The sequence below is a fragment of the Dreissena polymorpha genome, chromosome 7, assembly GCF_020536995.1.
Source record: "Dreissena polymorpha isolate Duluth1 chromosome 7, UMN_Dpol_1.0, whole genome shotgun sequence".
Classification (NCBI taxonomy): domain Eukaryota; kingdom Metazoa; phylum Mollusca; class Bivalvia; order Myida; family Dreissenidae; genus Dreissena; species Dreissena polymorpha.
Window position 1 is genome coordinate 43,418,240 of NC_068361.1, and position 17,757 is coordinate 43,435,996.

The 17,757-nt window shown below is 34.2% G+C and overlaps 1 protein-coding gene across 1 annotated transcript; it reads right to left on the reverse strand.

Moving 5' to 3' along the window:
- Positions 1–354: 354 nt before the first annotated feature.
- LOC127839670 (BTB/POZ domain-containing protein 6-like) lies at positions 355–8,829 on the reverse strand. Its single transcript, XM_052368053.1, has 4 exons — positions 8,641–8,829; positions 3,358–3,605; positions 1,279–2,261; positions 355–362 (listed from the first exon to the last, which is right to left on the reverse strand). Exons 1-4 carry the CDS (start codon positions 8,641–8,643, stop codon positions 355–357), a joined length of 1,242 nt encoding a protein of 413 aa, XP_052224013.1. The 5' UTR covers positions 8,644–8,829.
- Between the last annotated feature and the right edge of the window lie 8,928 nt (positions 8,830–17,757).

Below are 17,757 nucleotides of genomic sequence, written 5' to 3' on the forward strand. Positions count from 1 at the left end.
TAAATAAGAAAGCCCGATTGAAGTATTTTTCATTTACCGACATAACATTATACAAAACTAAATTATTGTAATTATGTATCAATAAATTCAAACAAGGGTAAGTCGTGTGAGAAACATTTTAATAACAAGGGATGTGTTCGTCAGAAACACAATGCCTCCTACTGCGCCGCTTTGAAATAAAATTTATATTTATCATTTGGCAGGTATAGAAATCATCTCTCTTTAAAGCTTATTACTTCCCTTGGATTTTGTCCTATCCAACCAGGGGGGTCTGTAGACAGTCAAAATGACCAAGTCAGACATCACTGACAACCAAGGCCTGTAGTTTATCAAAGAAATCATAGCCAGAGTTCATCATGTACCTATAGACATAAGTTCAGAGGTATGTTATGAACCATACCATTCACAAATTAGTACAGTAAAGAAATAATAATTATATCATTTAAAAACACTATGACAAAACATTCATTTGAGTTATACATAATCAAAATAAAAAATCTAAACAGTAACTGTGAAAAGAAGTCAAATTCTTGGTAAGGAAATATATAATATGTGATTCAAAATTATATCAATTACTTTCCTTGAAAATAATTGTCTCTAACAAATATCTATTTTAGTAGCAAATAATGAAAAGCCACTCTCTATGTTTAGTAGCAAATAATAAAAAAACACTACCGTGACTGTAGATTCACCACTCAATGTGCAGCTCCATGAGATACACATGCATGCCAAATATCAAGTTGCTATGTTCAATATTGAATAATTATCTCCATTTAAAGCTTATTACTTCCCTTTGATTTGTTTTTTTGACCTTAGACCTTGAAGGATGACCTTGACATTGACCTTTTACCACGATTTGTTTGTGAGAAACACAATGCCGCCTACTGCACCACTTTGATTTATTTAAAATATATATATTTGGCAGGTCAGATAATTATGTCCATTTACAGCTTATTACTTCCATTGGATTTGTTTTTCGATCTCTAGACCTGGAAGGATGATGTTCACCTTGAAATTTTACCACTCAAAATGTGCCGCTCCATGAGATACTTATGCATGCCAAATATCAAGCTGCTTTCTTCAATATTTAAAACGTTATGGCCAATGTTAAAGATTTTTTTCGGACGGAGGGACAGACTGACATACTGACGGACAGTTCAACTGCAATATGCCACCCTGCCGGGGGCATAAAAATGATGTCATATCATTATGCAATATTTTTTCTTTTTTTAATTAAAAGTTCAAATCCATAAAATTGCCCGTATGAAACGACAGTACCCATCTGATTCAACCCAACTTTTAAGTCACTGAACGTCATAGTCACACCTTCCATCGAAATATTGTTTGCCGTTGAAACGCAAAAAAACCCACTTGCACCCTCCATTCGTATTCGTATGGAATATTCGTTCGAATGATGAAGAATAAGACTTTTATCTAAATAAACTAGTAAATGCTCAACACCTTGTTTGTAATACAACGTTACATTCTGAGAAAGAATTAGTTTAGTACCCTCAATGAGCTCTAGTACACCAGTCACAGACCCTTCAGAGGCTGGCAAAAACATGTCCACTGCAGTAAGTTCACAATTTTTAGACACTGTAAAACTAAGACCATCTTGTCCTTTAATCCCATATCCCCAAGGTTGACCAACACTTGTACACCTTACAAACAAACATCTTGCCCCTAAATCCAATTGAGGTTCGTTAATAAATTTTGAGGCATAGTTCTTGTTTGTAATACTCCGATAAATGCTGATTAATTCGTCTTTTTTTAGTACGTTTTCAGTAGATACAACATGCGTGAAATCTTCCGGGGTCATGGTTGGGAACCTGATCAGGCTGATGACCTCATCTCCCAACTCCTGTCTTATATGTTCATCAGTTTCCTGTTTTCCCGCGTCTCTACATCTCTGAGAAGCCCAACGTTTACAACCAACGTACACTTCACACTCGCTGGCGTTAAGAATGTCTAGGTTAAGCACTTCCTGTAATCCTGACTTTGACATTCGAACAAATGCATTTGATTTCAAAACGCTCTCGGATTTTGTGAGCATAATAAATTCCAAACTTTTATCTTTAAGATCTTTATCGTCAAATACTATAGCCTGGTCGAGAATTGTGCAAACGTTTTCGGTGTCCATGTTTTCACTCAGAAATGACTTGCACTGGATTTCCAGCACAGGGATGTCGTATTTCCTAGCGGCGTACAGCAGACTGAGAGCAATCTCAGCGTTTATTTCGACCTTGCCGCTGTACAAATACCTAGAAAAACACGTATTGACGGTGCATTGCAAGAATATATACTGTAAAACCATTAAATTTCGTGTGGTACTAATTTTCGTGGATTTCGTTGTTCCGCTGAACCACGAATTCAAGTACCAACGATTATTTTTACATTTTTAATCCGAAATTGGTCCTTTCCGAATGTCATTGCCGACATTCTCTTTTGTTTTCGGTTATCTGAGATATTTGATTGAGATATGCTCTAGGTAATACAATATGTTGTTTTCTTGATAAGTGTTTGGGTAATAATACTTTTTAAATCAAACACGGAATTTAAACTGTTCATTAACGATTGTTCTCTTTTACGTGACGTCAAATAAAAAGTTTGCAGATTTATCACATATGTCAATTAGTGCCAATTAAAGTTAAAAGAGACATTATGGTTTTCACACCTGTATTTTGGGGACCTTATTACTCAATTGTTACTACTAGGGGACCGATTGAGCAGAGAAATGCAAATATTGTCAAAACAACATTGATGGCAATTAGCGAGCGGGGACCCACAAGATCGCCGCTTATTCGCTCTTATCGACAATTATCGGCAACATTTTCATGCTTCGGTGCACATTAATCACAAGCCTTGCTGTCAACACACATTAGCAGATTATTCTTCGTTATCACTCTGGTTGTTTTAAGAAAAGTTCAATTATTATGACTGTCAATCTTCCCCGAAAATTCGAAATCCACGAAATTACGTGTCAACGAATTAGTTGTTTTTTATTAAAGCACGAAATTTCATACCGACGAATTTCTATACGTTTACAGTAGTATCAATTTATATTGTTTTCAATTTCTAAATTTGACAAGTCCTTTAAAACGAACAACATATAACACTTGAATACACTATGATTAATTTTAATTACGTTCATTTGGTGTTGTTTCATTGCATAAGCTGCACGTTGTGGGTGCCCTCTTATGCATCAAAACATTATACTTCGTGCATACTTGAATTGAGAAAGAATATACTATGCTTATTTGTATGACGTATGTTTTCAGTGAGTAATTAATTGTATGTAATAATCAAGACTTTAAAAGAATCGACCAGCTATAAAAATCTTCGCAGTATAATACAAACCGTAATAAATGCTCAAGTGTAGATGGCTCAATATCTGGAACGCAGATAACATCTTTTGATTCAGCAAGTGTACCGCAGAACATTGCATAGAATACTGGACTACGGCTGGCGAGAATGAATTTGTGACATTTGATCTGTTTCTTCTCATTTCCGGCCTCTAATGTGACGTCAAAGAGATCCTCATTCTCAAACATCTTAAAGTTCGTGTCGGCGAAAGATTCCGAATATTGCCAGTGGGTCGCCATTGCCTAACAAAATATACAATTGTGTATTTCATGTGCCTATTTTACTGTCAAATTACAAAAAGTGTTTCCAAACATAAATGTGAAAAATCTACGTCAGTATGACACTACAATCTATTCAAGATAGCATTAGTAAAACATTCAAAATTCAGGGTGCAATATATATTATTAAAAAACCCGCTGAAGTTATTACTTTTACTGATTACAACTTTGTCGAAATGTTGCATGTGTTCAATGAACATGATTATTAACTCTGCATGAGTTTGACACTCTAACTTGTTTGAGATATCGTTTCTAAAAAACACAAATAAATCTTTACTCACTTTACTATAATTAACACGACTTTTGTAATTTGTTTGTTTTGTAATATATACGTTTAAGTTTGTAATTAAACTGATACCAATGATGTAAACATGTTGGATGTAAGTAATCAATCTGTGTTTAAGCGTATTAACGCATTATGGTAACACATATGAGAAACTAAATTACGCGGAATAAAATAATTAATGTGCTATCTTGCTTGACGAGAGTACTTAACTAATAATGTTTTACTATGAAGAAGTCAACCTTATATTTTGAAATTATTTCTTCGGCACATGGAAGTTGATGAAGGAAGCAAATGCCAAAATTGAGGCGACAAACATCACTCGTATTTCCGGGACGCACGTTTCTATTGCATAGGTATAAGTGCTCTCGCAGTGTTAAATTTTTAATTTCGCCACTCTTTTTCGCCATCTCAATAATTTGTTCACCACTTTTTAAAAGTATAAGCCATTTTGTAATCATTCTTAAATCTTAGTGTTCAATGCGATACAATGCTTTTATTGTGTGTTTTATTATTAAAAAACAATATTACTAACATTGAATGTCCTGTTTAGATATGTGATCATGATACTATCAACAATACACTGTTGCTCCAATCGGCAAAAAAACTGCGTTGTACAGAAGTTTAATGTACATTATATATTGTCATGTTATGTTGTAATTGCGTCATTTTTCAAAACATTCATATCAACTCTTACGTATCAAAAACATACATACCGCTTTTGTACAATTTAAACATACATAAATAAATTTTTGATAATCCTATATAACAATAAATTCTATTTTAAAAATTTCTTAAAGGAGAAATGGTTTCTGTTCAGTGTTAGATGGACTCTTCACTTGTTTTATACACCTAATTACACCAGGACCATCATCTTTAATCAGAAACAACTCACATATGGCAGTTTGAGTGAAAAATCAAAACATACACTTAAATTTTAATGTTGTGTTATTGATGTATTTAATTGAGTTTCATTAATATATTAAATCTTGACCCTGCTATGTATGTAATACATGGTAAGCCTCATTACTGCTTAATTAATTACTAAAAAAGAGGCTGAAATGGGTTGTCAATGTCAACGTGTCACAATATATTCAATGTGAAATTCCCCAAAGCCAGACAATGGTGTCTTTTTTCCCAGAAGAAAGGCTCTGGACCTTTTCCCAAAGTTGGTGTTTTGGCCCTGTTTTCATGCCCGACTCCAATTTTAGCGTTCGCTCGAAAATTTTCGAATATCGTCCCGGGAAATTCACATGGAGTATATTATCACACACAAAAGAAAAACGAGCATTGTGTATCTCGTAAAATCTATGTTACCAGACTACATCAAGTGTTGACAGTTCGGCTATTGCGACAAGGAGTCACTGATTTTGTATGCGTTAACTTTATTGTTCGAAATATTTTACGAAATATTCGTTGAGTTTAAGTGTGAATGTCTTTAAAACGGATGTAAAAATCTTTACAACAAGTGCTGTCAGAGGACAACGCGCTCGATTATTCGAGTTTTTGACAGCATAACGTAAGCCATCATGGGAAAATTGTTCATATTCAATAAGGTCAAGGTAATATAGTCATATTCTAAGTGGAAGAGAACCATATTTGAAACATATTGATCGCTTATGTTTTGCAGAATGTGTACTTTAAAGACGAGTTCAGGTATATTTTCCATACTTTTTTGAACATTTGTAAAGACATAAAACACACTACTAAGATTTTATTTCAAGTTTGATAGCAATAGGTTGGGAAGGATGGTTGCACGATCCTTCAAAAATAGTAAATCAATATTTGTGATTTTTTTTATCATGTTTCAAAGAAAAAATCTGTTAGAGTGTAGGGTGGGCTGGGGGTGGAGAGGGGATATAATGAGGGAATGTGGTCATTTCAAAGATCTTTTTAAAATAAAAAAGGAAAAATAAAATTTGAGGAGGGGGGGGAGGGTGGATTCTGGGGTGGAGCGTGGGGAATGGTTTGGGTGGAGTCCATTGTGGTATTTCAGGTAAGTGTTGTTATGTCAAAGTATGAATCAAATCTGATCATAAGTAAAGAAGTAATGGCAATTTAATTTAAATTTACTAATTTGACATTGAGAATCAATGTCATTCAAAGGACAAGGTCAAATTCAACTTGCCAGGTACAGTACTCTCATGGTAATAAGAAAGTATTTGAAGTTTGAAAGCAATAGCATTGATACTTAAGAAGCAAAGTGGATCTAAACACAAAATTTAACAAAATATTCAAAGTTACTAAGACGAAAAAGGGCCATAATTCAGTTAAAATGCCAACGAGATTTTTGCAACTTGCCATGTACAGTCCCCTTACGATAGTCAGCGCGTTTTCCAAGTATGAAAGCAATAGCTATGATATTTTTGGAGTAAAATGGACCAAAACACAAAACTTAACCAAATGTTAAATTATCAGTATAACAAAGGCCATTATTCTTACAAAATGCTTGATACAATTGTCTGCTTTTGTTTATAGATTGGGGTCATGATAGTAAAGAAGTATGCAAACTATGAAAGCAATAGGTCAAGGGAAAATATTTGAGGTGGTGCGAAAACTTTAACATAGATTTATCAATAATATGCATATTTTAAGTACAAAAGGGCCATCATTCTTACACAATGCTTGATTCAGTTTTCTGCTATTGTTTATACATTGGGGTCATGTATAGAAGCATGCAAAATATATTAGCAATTTGTCAAGGGACATAGGAAATATTTGAGGTGGTACGCAAACTTAAACATTCCAACGCTCACGGGAACGGGAACGGGAACGCCGACGCCGGGGTGAGTAGGTTAGCTCCACTATATGTATTTCATATATTATAGTCGAGCTCAAAATGACCCTGAGTCACTTTCAAAACAGCTGAATAATGTTAAATTGGTAATATTAAATTGTATTTGTCATAATTTATTTCCCTTTTCATGCATTCTTCTAAAACAATCATTGAGACGATCATACATCTTTCGCATGACAAGGTATGAAAAAGGAGGGTTTTTAATAAAAACTGGTGGTAAATGAGGAGTGTTATAAAAAGTAGAGGTATATCAAGCAAGTAGATAAAATAGGACCCGTTAAAACCCTATGTCAGTGCTGAAATCGAACCAGTTTCTGAGCTCAAGACAGAGTTGAACAAGAGCACCTTGCGGGTGCAGACCGCTCATCTATTTTTCTTTTTAAAGGTAAAGGGACCTATCTCAATACTTCAATCACAAAGGAGGGAGTGGTGTGGTGGAGAATGGTGTATAGTGTGGGGGTGTGGTCATTTTTACATTATCTTCCAAAAATGCAACAAAAAAGGCAAAAAACAAAAATTTTGAGGGGGGGTTCTTGGGTGGGATGGTTGGACGGTATTTCAAAAATAAAAATAAATATTTGTGTTTTTTAACTATGTTCCAAAAAAATTGGGGGGGGGGGGGGGAAGTCGGGGGTATAGTGTTAGGGTGTGGTCATTTATAAGATGATCTTTCAAAAAAAAATTGGGGGTGGGATTCTGGGGTGGAGCGTGGGGGATGGTTTGGGTGGAGTCTATTGTGGTGTGTCAGGTAAAAGTTGTTTTGTCTAAGTATCAATCAAATCTGATCCTAAATATAGAAGTTATGGCAATTTAAGCAAAATTTAACCATTTTACCTTGAGAGTCAAGGTCAGTCAAATGTCAAGGTAAAATTCAACTTGCCAGGTACAGTACCCTCATGATAGCATGAAAGTATTTGAAGTTTGAAAGAAATAGCCTTGATACTTTTGAAGAAAAGTGTATCATAACACAAAATTTAACCATATAGTCAATGTAACTAAGTCAAAAAAGGGCCATAGTTCCGTCAAAATGACAACCGGAGTTATGCAACTTGTCATGTACTGTCCCCTTATGATAGTTTGCGAGTGTTCCAAATATGAAAGCAATAACCATGATAATTTAGGAGTAAAGTGGACCAAAATACAAAACATTATCAAATTTTCAATGTTCTAAGTATAAAAAGGGCACATAATTCTGTCAAAATGCCAGTCAGAGTTACATAACTTTGCCTGCACGGTCCCCTTATGATAGTTAGTAAGTGTTGCAAGTATGAAAGCAATTGCTTTGATACTTAAGGGATGAAATGGACCTTAACACAAAACTTAACCAAATTTTTAATTTTCTAAGTATAAAAAGGGCACAAAATTCTGTCAAAAATGCATGCCAGAGTTATCTTACTTTGCCTGATCAGTCCCCTCATGATAGTTAGTAAGTGTACCAAGTTTGAATGCAATAGCATTGATACGTCATGAGAAAAGTGAACCTAAACGCACAACCTAACCGGACGCCGGCGCAGACTCCGACGCCAAGGTGATGACAATAGCTAATTTTATTTAAAAAAATAGATGGGCTTATAAAATGAAGCAGGTGAAAAAGAAATAAATCTTACGCTCAAGTCTTTTATCGCATCTAGCGCTTTGATTTCGCGTCGATTATTTGCGAGTAATCGTACTACTTTCGATTTGAACAGTCATTAAAATCTTAAAGATACAATGTTCACTAGTTTACACATAAAAACATTCATATTTTCCAGATTTTTACTGATTAATAATAAGAAGTTCGAAATCACAACATAGTTATACATTTGAAAAGTAAATTAACATTGTGATGAGTAGAGTTCATGTGTATCACATTTCACTTTCGATTTATAAAGCCTCCAATAAACCGAGTTTTTTTGTACAAACGTACGTAATCTACATACCATATTCAATAACTGTCCAATTAACACAATGTTTCTGTTGTGTGCTGTATTTTGGTTTCGTGAGTCAATATGAATGTTTATTACTTTATATACTTTAGCCGTTTACGTTTTAAAATACAAATACAAGCCGAGTTTTCGCCCACCAAACAATAATCTTTGCATGTGTAAATAGCGGATACTTTACTGGACGAAACCGGTCTATTATCTGCTATTTACGCCCGAAGCTATCTCAAAACGATAAATTTACATTCATCTTAAATCACAAACATAATAACGTTCGCTGTGTATAAACCATATAAACACAGCTAAATGTAATATCAAAGTGCGATGATTTGATAATATTGAAGAGTCGCGAGTATTAATTTGAGTGGATTGACATTTGGAAGTGTCAAAATGTATTAAACTGTTTCCTTGTTTAGCCCATTTATCGATATATTTTAAAAACTAATTGTTTTATAAAATAATAATTTTCACAAATTTACACTGTTTTGATTTCTTAGCTATCGTGTGCAATCGCTTTTATATGAATTAAATTTAAACCTTTATTGAAATATACTCAGAAGCCTTACTGAATGTGTTACCCAATCTATGCCTAACCGGCCAAGACTATTTTGTAATGTTTTTATTTTATTTTATAAAGGACTGGAGCTCACATATTTTCCTTTATCCACTCGTAAGAATGGAGTTATTTAAAGGCAGGGTTAACAAAGAAAGCCGTTGAACATGTGGCAGAACTCAGTCAAGTTATAGTTGTGTTATTTGGTGGCAGTGCAAGCAGTAACGATTCGAATTTGGTTTAAACACTATTTATTTAGTTCATTGAAAGTACATATAAGCAATACAATACAAACATACATATTATTTTCGAACAACATAGTATGCAGGTAGAATTGCAGTATTGCTTAACATAAGGCTGTAAAATACAATTGGACAGAATTGAGAAGGAAGCCTGAAGCTTATACTATGTCTCTCTTCTGTCTGTTAGAAGCGCTGCTGTAATGGTGTATAAACGTATAGCGTATAACAACTATTAAAAGACATATCAAAATTACGAACAATATATTACAGTGATAGGTAATTGTATACCGTTTAGAAATAGAGAAATATTATAAGTTATAAAAAATACAAATAGTATTACAGAGTAATATAGATAGCATAATAGCTAATAAGTTGAAAAGGAAAGGGAAAGAAGTGGAAGAGAAGAGTTTCAGAATAAGAGAAGTTGCGGTAAGAAAAGAAACAGTTGCGGGACGGGGCATCGTTAGCAGAATATGGTGTGTTCCTGAGATAGAGTTGGGTTGGAATATATGACTATCTCGGATGAAAGACTGAAAATGTTTGAATAGTAATGAGTTTACTTCGTATGCTCCGTCTTTAACACGAAAAGAAGTAGTTGCAAAGTTATGGGTTGGAAACTGGACAGATTGTCAAAAAGGATAACTCTCTTTTCTGTATAAATAGGGCAATGAAGAAAAAGTGATGTGTTTCTTCAATCGCACCACGTTGACAATATGGACTTTGTACAATGTTTTTCGCGTACAAATGTTCATTTAGACTGCTACAATGCATTCGTAAGCGCGCGTGTAGAACCTTAGACGTCCGCTTCCCATCGTAGTAATGCTGGTGAATTCTTTTTTATCTCTACTAAGATTTGCTTTAAATACAGAGAGAGAGAGAGAGAGAGAGAGAGAGAGAGAAGAGCCGTTCTTACCGATTCCGGTAGATTGTTCCATAACTTGATAGTTGATGGTAGGAAAGGTCGTGTAAAAAGTTGTGATTTGCATTGAATGCTGCAAATATTGTTAGAATTGCGAAGGGGAAAGCCGATCTTTCACCAACGCTTGAGGGGATCAGTGTGCACAAATATGGGGGTGATAGTGAATTATACATTTTATAGAAGACGATAAGTTTATGTTTTGTTCTCCTATTTGTTAATGGTTCGAGAGCAGTTTCATTATATAGGTTTTGCAAAGATGCCAAACGTGTCCCCCCGCTGATTATCCTTGTTGCTTCCTGTTGAATCTTTTCAAGTTTTATTTCTTCTTGTGTATTTATGTTATCCAAGGCTATATCAGCGTATTCAATAATTGGTCTAATAAATGTTGTGTATATCGATAGAAGGGACTTTCTATCGAGCGTAAACTTAAATGTTCGCATAAGATTGATTCTAAGCCATGCTTTTTTCTTGATTAATTCAATATGGTCATGCCAGGAACATGTACCAGAAAAAGTTAATCCTAGATGCTTGTGAGACGAAACCTCAGTGATTTGGCAGTCATTGAGAAAAATAGGGGGATGGATTGGGCGAGTGATTTTTCTAGATATAATTAGGATTTGCTTTTGGATGGATTGAAGGTAACCTACCACTTATCAGCCCAGAAATGAATTTTTGCAAGATCAGAGTTAAGATGGTTAGCCGCATCAACAGGGTTGTCGACGATGATATATAGCATGGTGTCGTCTGCAAATAGGCGAATTGGACAGTGAATATCTCGTACAATGTCATATATATATATATATATATATATATATATATATGTATAAAAGAGGAGGGACCCTATTATAGATTATTGAGGGACACCAGCATTAATGGGTTATGGGTCATATTGGCAGCCAGTGATTTCAACACACTGGGTCCTCTCATGTATGTAGTATTTAAACCAAGATAGAAGATTGCCCGAGATACCAGTCCACGTAGTCGGAACTTGTGAATAAGGCCTTCATGCCATACTCTGTCAAAGGCCTTAGAAATATCGCAAAAACGGCTCGAACTTCTTTACCTTCGTCAAGGGCTTTACAAAAGGTGTGATATACAGAGACTTATTGGTTGACAGTGGAATCTTTTGGAATGAAGCCTGGTTGAAATCGGGTTATAGATTCAATAGACCTTAAATGGTTAACCATATATTTGTGGAGATTTCTCACGAGACATTTACTTAAAACACTTAAAAGGGAGATTGGTCTGTAATTTCCAACATCCTGAGGATCAGACTTTTTGTGAAGTGCACAAACAATTGCTTCTTTCCAGCTACGTGGGACCCTACCATTACTGATAGAAAAATTGAAAAGATTTTGTAGTGGACCTGCAATCGCAGATGCAATTTACTTTAGGACTTGACTATTTATTTGGTCTGGACCTGATGCCTTCCCGTTTTCATGACTTTTATGGAATCCAATACATCTTGACGGGAAATAATGAGATCTTCAAAGACGGGGCAATCGGGCTCTTGGGAATGTAGGTTTTCCAAATGCGTACTGGGTGTAGCTAACGTAGATTCGAATTTGTTATGTAATCCAGTTTTGTTATTGGCTTAAACATCATAGTTATAATCTATTTTGTTTAAATATAATTGACCCATTCCAAGGCTTTGCTTTTTGTAGTGCTTTTCATTGTAGTTGATTTAAACTTCTAAAATTTTGCTTTATTTCCTTACTTGCGAAGAACTAAAGAAACAAGCTTGTGTTTCGTGTCACGTGGTATACATTTTTAAAACTCCAGAAGAAGCCATGTGTGTAGACGGCGAATGTGAACGCCTGTTGGAAGACTTTATTTTCGTCATTGCGATTAATTAATATGATCTTCATTAATTTTAAAGCCAATACCATGAATACAAATTTGACAAATAATACTATCTCAGGAAATAGCAGAAGCAAGAACTTGATAGGAAAACATATAAGGAAACCTAAGGAACGCATTTAAAAAAGAAAATGAAACACCAGAGCGATAGCAAGAAAATATCACAAAACTTAAGACTTCGCAGCGACCATTGTAAAACTTCAGTAAACACATGCTTTTAAAAACTATGAGAGGTCATCCAGGTAGGAAACACATTTAAGAGTGAAGACTTTAAAATGGCGTCTATGTAGAAACATTAGAAACCGATTTAGAATTTTCGTGGTAACGCATTTTAGTTGGAAGGTTTTGAAAAAGAAAGTTGTTTTGGGGTATTCCGACATATGAGGGTGATACCGACATAATCTATAAATTAATTTGCTTAATCCCAGCAGCAAATGCGTGTCAAAAGAGCATATAACTCAATGGCGGTTATTATGTGAAAGGAAAACAATGTAGTGGGTCCTTTATTGCAGGTTATCTATCTTGTGTCTTATAATGATCACACTACAATTGTATATTTACGTCGATTGCAGATTTGGCTTGTCAATAATACCTTTAACATGCATCGATCACGTGTGTTGAAAGATATCTGATTGTCAAATGTATTATAATAACAGTTTCCTGTAGATATAATATTTTCAAACCATCTTAGTTACATGCACACGATTTTTCTTATGCTAACTACTTAAAGGGGTCTTTTACGGTTTGGTAAATTGACAAAATTGAAAAAAGTTGTTTCAGATTCGCAAATTTTCGTTTTAGTTACGATATTTGTGAGACAACACTATTACTGAACATTTACCATAGTCAAATATAGCCATTATATGTATCTTTTGACGTTTTGAAAACCTCAAACTTATAAAGCGTTGAAACGCGAAACGATTTAATAATTTGGTGAGTCCTGTTGTTGTCGTTTAAATTTACGAAACTACGAAGATTGTTTATATAAGGTATAAAATACTTAAGTTGTGTATATCCGGCGGAATAGCCGAGAGGGCTAATGCGTTTTTAATTCAGACTAATTCCAGGACTCCGGGGGTCACTGATTCGAGCCCTGGTACCGGCTACTTTTTTTTCCTTTTTTAATTTTATTCTTGATTTTTTTACTGGAGCTTTTAAGATCCAATTTTTACATTTATCAATATAATACATTTAATGACCAACTTCAAAATATGCCAAAATCTGTGAAAAGGCCCCTTTAATTATAGGACAGATACAAGTGTTTGCAGTAAAACCAGTATTTTAACTTTTTATCTTTTATTTAACCTTTAATCTTGAAATGTAAATGAATTATTATTTTTCTATTAAACAGCCACGTTATTGTTGTCAATAAAAAGCAACGTTTTATCAAAACTAGCATATTGGTTCAGACACCAGATGACTTTATGGTATTTTTCGTTTGAAAATGCCTTTTAAACCAATTGTCCCCTCTACATTTTTGTACAAGATTTAGTCTATATAAAAAGCAAAAGTGTGATTCTTTCCCTACGTATGCATAGCTTTTAGGCATATCCTATTCAGAAAAGCAGACATCTATATCAATGCAATCAATGCTTATATAAATATATACGTAAAGGCGATCCAAAACCTTCAGTAAAACAGTTCTCATGGTTTAAAGGGGCTTGTTAACATATTTTGGAATCGTTCGGAAATAGTTTTCAATATACCGTTATGTTAATTAAATGATATATTTTCCCTTTATGAGAGCGATCAATGTCTTGATCACAATTTAGACATAACTACAGAAACGTTACAAATTAATACATCAGTTTCGCGTTACAAACGCTTTTTAATTTGTTCGAATTCAACTGATGATTATGCATGAACAAAATATGTAAAGTATATTTCTTTTGTTCTTTTGCTAATTTATAAACACTATTTCTTCAATATAAAGAATCTCCGAAAAATGTCGATTTAAAATATTGAGAATGTAAGTAGGTCGCTTTAAAACATTTATGTACAAATGAAATTGTTCTTCCGCGATGCAGTGTTTATTTTATGGAAGGCTATATATTCTTTTATTTCTCTGAATAACTATTACTCTGTAATTTTTTAAATGGAAATGTGTCGAGCAAATAATATATTGTGTATGCATCGACGTATGTGTAGACAACTTTATAGTATATTGAATATAGTATTTTATTTCATATCAGACTCAACTCATGTTATTATATTTATATTATATTATATAAACACGACTACGGAACTAATTTAAATTAGGAAATAAACAACTGTTAGCTAGGGAATCGTGTTTTTAAATCTACGATATTAAAATAGCTATATATTCTAGCAACGTGTTGTCAAAACTAGCAAAGCTTAATTCAGTATATAGATGGAATGTAAGGGAAGTGTAAACTGTTTTGTAAATTGACAATTAAAACAAATCTAATAGATTAAAAAAGAACAAATCGAAAAAAGTAAGCGTTTGTAACGCTATTCACCGGTTATTCAATAAAAACGTGTATGGTCGATTTAACTACGTTACGAATTCCGATTGATGGCGTGATGTAATGGTAGCGAGTTAGCTTTTGCTTTTTAGATACCGTTCAGTTAAAATGTGAGAGTGATTTTGGATTAAATTACTGGCATTGTATAAATATCTTGGTGACAAAGTCTACCTCTCGATCCAAAAATTGAAGATTCTTGAAATGTCCTTGCGTTGGACATCGTACATTTGTAAAAGAAAGAAATGAATATATTTAATTCTTACAACCTTTGCTGCTGTGTTCGTGTGTGTTTTTTTTCGTCAAACATCAGTTGACATAGTGTTAAATATAGGAGTACATAACATAATAGAAAACAATGGTACGCAAAGCTGGGTTCCCACTGCCGATCAGATCAACTCGATCAAGCCCGACCAAGCGGTCGGGTACTGGTCTGGTTCGGTCGGCATTAGTGGTCGGGGCGGTCGGGTAGGTCGGCATTGGTCGGGCTTCCAACCCGATATTTTTTGACATGTCAAAAATATCGAGTAGCGGTCGAGTAGGAAATGGACCGAGAAGCGCTCGGGAAGTGGTCGTGTATTTGTCGAGTAGAAGATCGAGTTGATCGTGAAGCAATCGTGTGGCGATCGGATTGACATCTTTTACACGATCTTTACACGATCCGCTCGACCTCTATCCGAGTTCTTTTAGATCGCTTTGTACGACTGTAGTACGACCATCACGATCTGGTCGTGTGAAGATCTGGTGGCGATCGAGCTGAGGTCCACTTGGTCGTAAAGGGCTCGCATATAGGTCGAGATGATCGAGCGGAAATCGGAAAGATGGTCGAGTGGACATCGTGAATGAGTCGTGTGGGGGTCGTGTGTTATCGACAAGGGGTCGAGAAGAAGTCGTGTATACCCTTTTTAGTCGAGCTTGGTCGGGTTTTGTCGGGTAAATTTGGTGATCGGGATGATCGAGTTGATCGGACCGGCAGTGGGAACCCACCTATGCTTAAATGTATGTTGCCAGAAATACTTCGTAATTACTTTGAAATTACAAAGCTACATTCATGTATGTACACAATTATATTTACGTGGTCGTATGTCACGTGTTTTTTTAAGATATCTATCTATTACAATTACTAGTAATCGCAGTAAATAGCGACTCGTTTCCGTTACATTAAAGTCACAATTTCAATTGCCCATTACTTCCCTAAAGATGACAATAATGTTAACCAAGCTCTTAATGAGGGTGCTTGTCGTTTTGTTAACGCTTGAGATGCATTCAATCAAGATTATGTCGATTACGAAGAACAGCGTATTGGAAGTATAAAATACCACCTCGGTAATCAGCAGACTTGCAATCAACTATATAAACTATATAAAAATGAAATCATTGTTATATTAAGTGTTTGTATTTTCGACAAAAATAGAGTAACATTTAATGTTTTCGTAAATACTATCTTCATTCTGTAAAACAAAGTCAACCAATTTAATCATCATCATCATCTTCTGCGTCTTTTTCTTCTTTTTCTTCGGCGTCGTCGTCGTCATCAATATGCTGATATTTAGAGTCTGTTTCTTAGACATGGAAAAAATCATTTATTTCAATTATAAACTTTTATGTGCGCTAAATCCGACGAACATTATAGCAATATATCGTTTTTTAACGCTTTGATATTGTAAGTTAATGCTTTATAATGTCAATATAGCAATATATGTAAAGACTTATCAAGGAAAATTGTATTTACTGTAATATCATCTACAAAAAATCCAGATATTGAAATCAAATGCACGACTTATAAACCGATTTGGTCACTTACTGAACGCTGAATTATTTTGTACGAGATTGTTTTAGGAGGCTAACGTTCTTGCTCGGAAGAGTCTTATCATAATAAAACAAAAGTAATCGATTTTTTCGTTGGTGACATTTTACACATACGTAATACTTTCGTTCCGTTGCTCCGACGTATTTATCTTAATTTACTATTACACAATTTAAATAAATGTTGTTCCGTTGCTCCGGCGTATTTATTTCTATGAACTATTTCACAATTTAACAAACTGTTATGGAAACTCACAATCGAAATGTTTGCGTCCGCATCTAAATGAGCGATAATTAGATGAACATTAAAATAACTAACCGGGTTTTATTTCCGTATTAGCATACCTCAAATTAAGAAGACCCGTGTATGATTGTGGCATAGCTATTTGTACGTTAACGAATTGTTTTAAATCCGGACATGTGCAAATGTGATTCTAAAGAATATTAATGGAAATATAATTGCAATGACAATAACAATTACTTTTTATTAATACCAAATCACTTCATTTGCAGTAATGTCACTTTTATTAACGCCTATTACTTCCCTACAGATGACAAGATGACAGATGACAGCACTCATTTACTTTATGATGCTGCTGTTTGTTATCGAGTCCAACTACGTAAACAACTGTTGATGAATACGCAATCACAATCCGAACGACTACAGACTAAAATCAAATCAGCAAAGTAATATGTAATCAGCAAAGGCACAATCATGCTGCTCTTTTTTTAAATCTAAGAATACAAGCATATAAGGAATCAACATTATATCCTTTCTTTTAAGCATAAATGGTTTTAAAGCATGTAATGCATAAGCTTTATTTACTCTGAACTAGGAAACTTATCTTGCAAATAATTTTTTTTGAAATGTTTTAAGTAAATACCAAAAATAAAACTTACATTTAAACGTTAACCTTGCCATATAGCGTTATGTATTCATACAGTTCATACTTTAACTTGACCGGTACATATTATTATTTCACAATTACATTTCATAATTTAAATGGACCGGTACATACTATTCTTTCACAGTTAAAGTTCATAATTTAAATGGACCGGTACATATTATTCTTTCATAATCAATACATTACTTATTACACAGTTGATAACATCTATAATTGCAATATATGAGAATGTGTTGGTCGTTGTCTTTATACAATCAATATGATTTTGTTTTCTTAGATAATCATAGCAATTTATATATTATAAAGATATATTATAAAGATAATATAATATTGGTATTACCGACAA

What these genes read in the sequence shown, in the direction of transcription:
- LOC127839670 (XM_052368053.1), bottom strand. An exon ending in ACACTTGAGCATTTATTACG is followed by an intron (nt 2,262 to 3,357) that starts GTTTGTATTATA and finishes GTGTTTTTCTAG; the next exon opens with GTATTTGTACAGCGGCAAGG.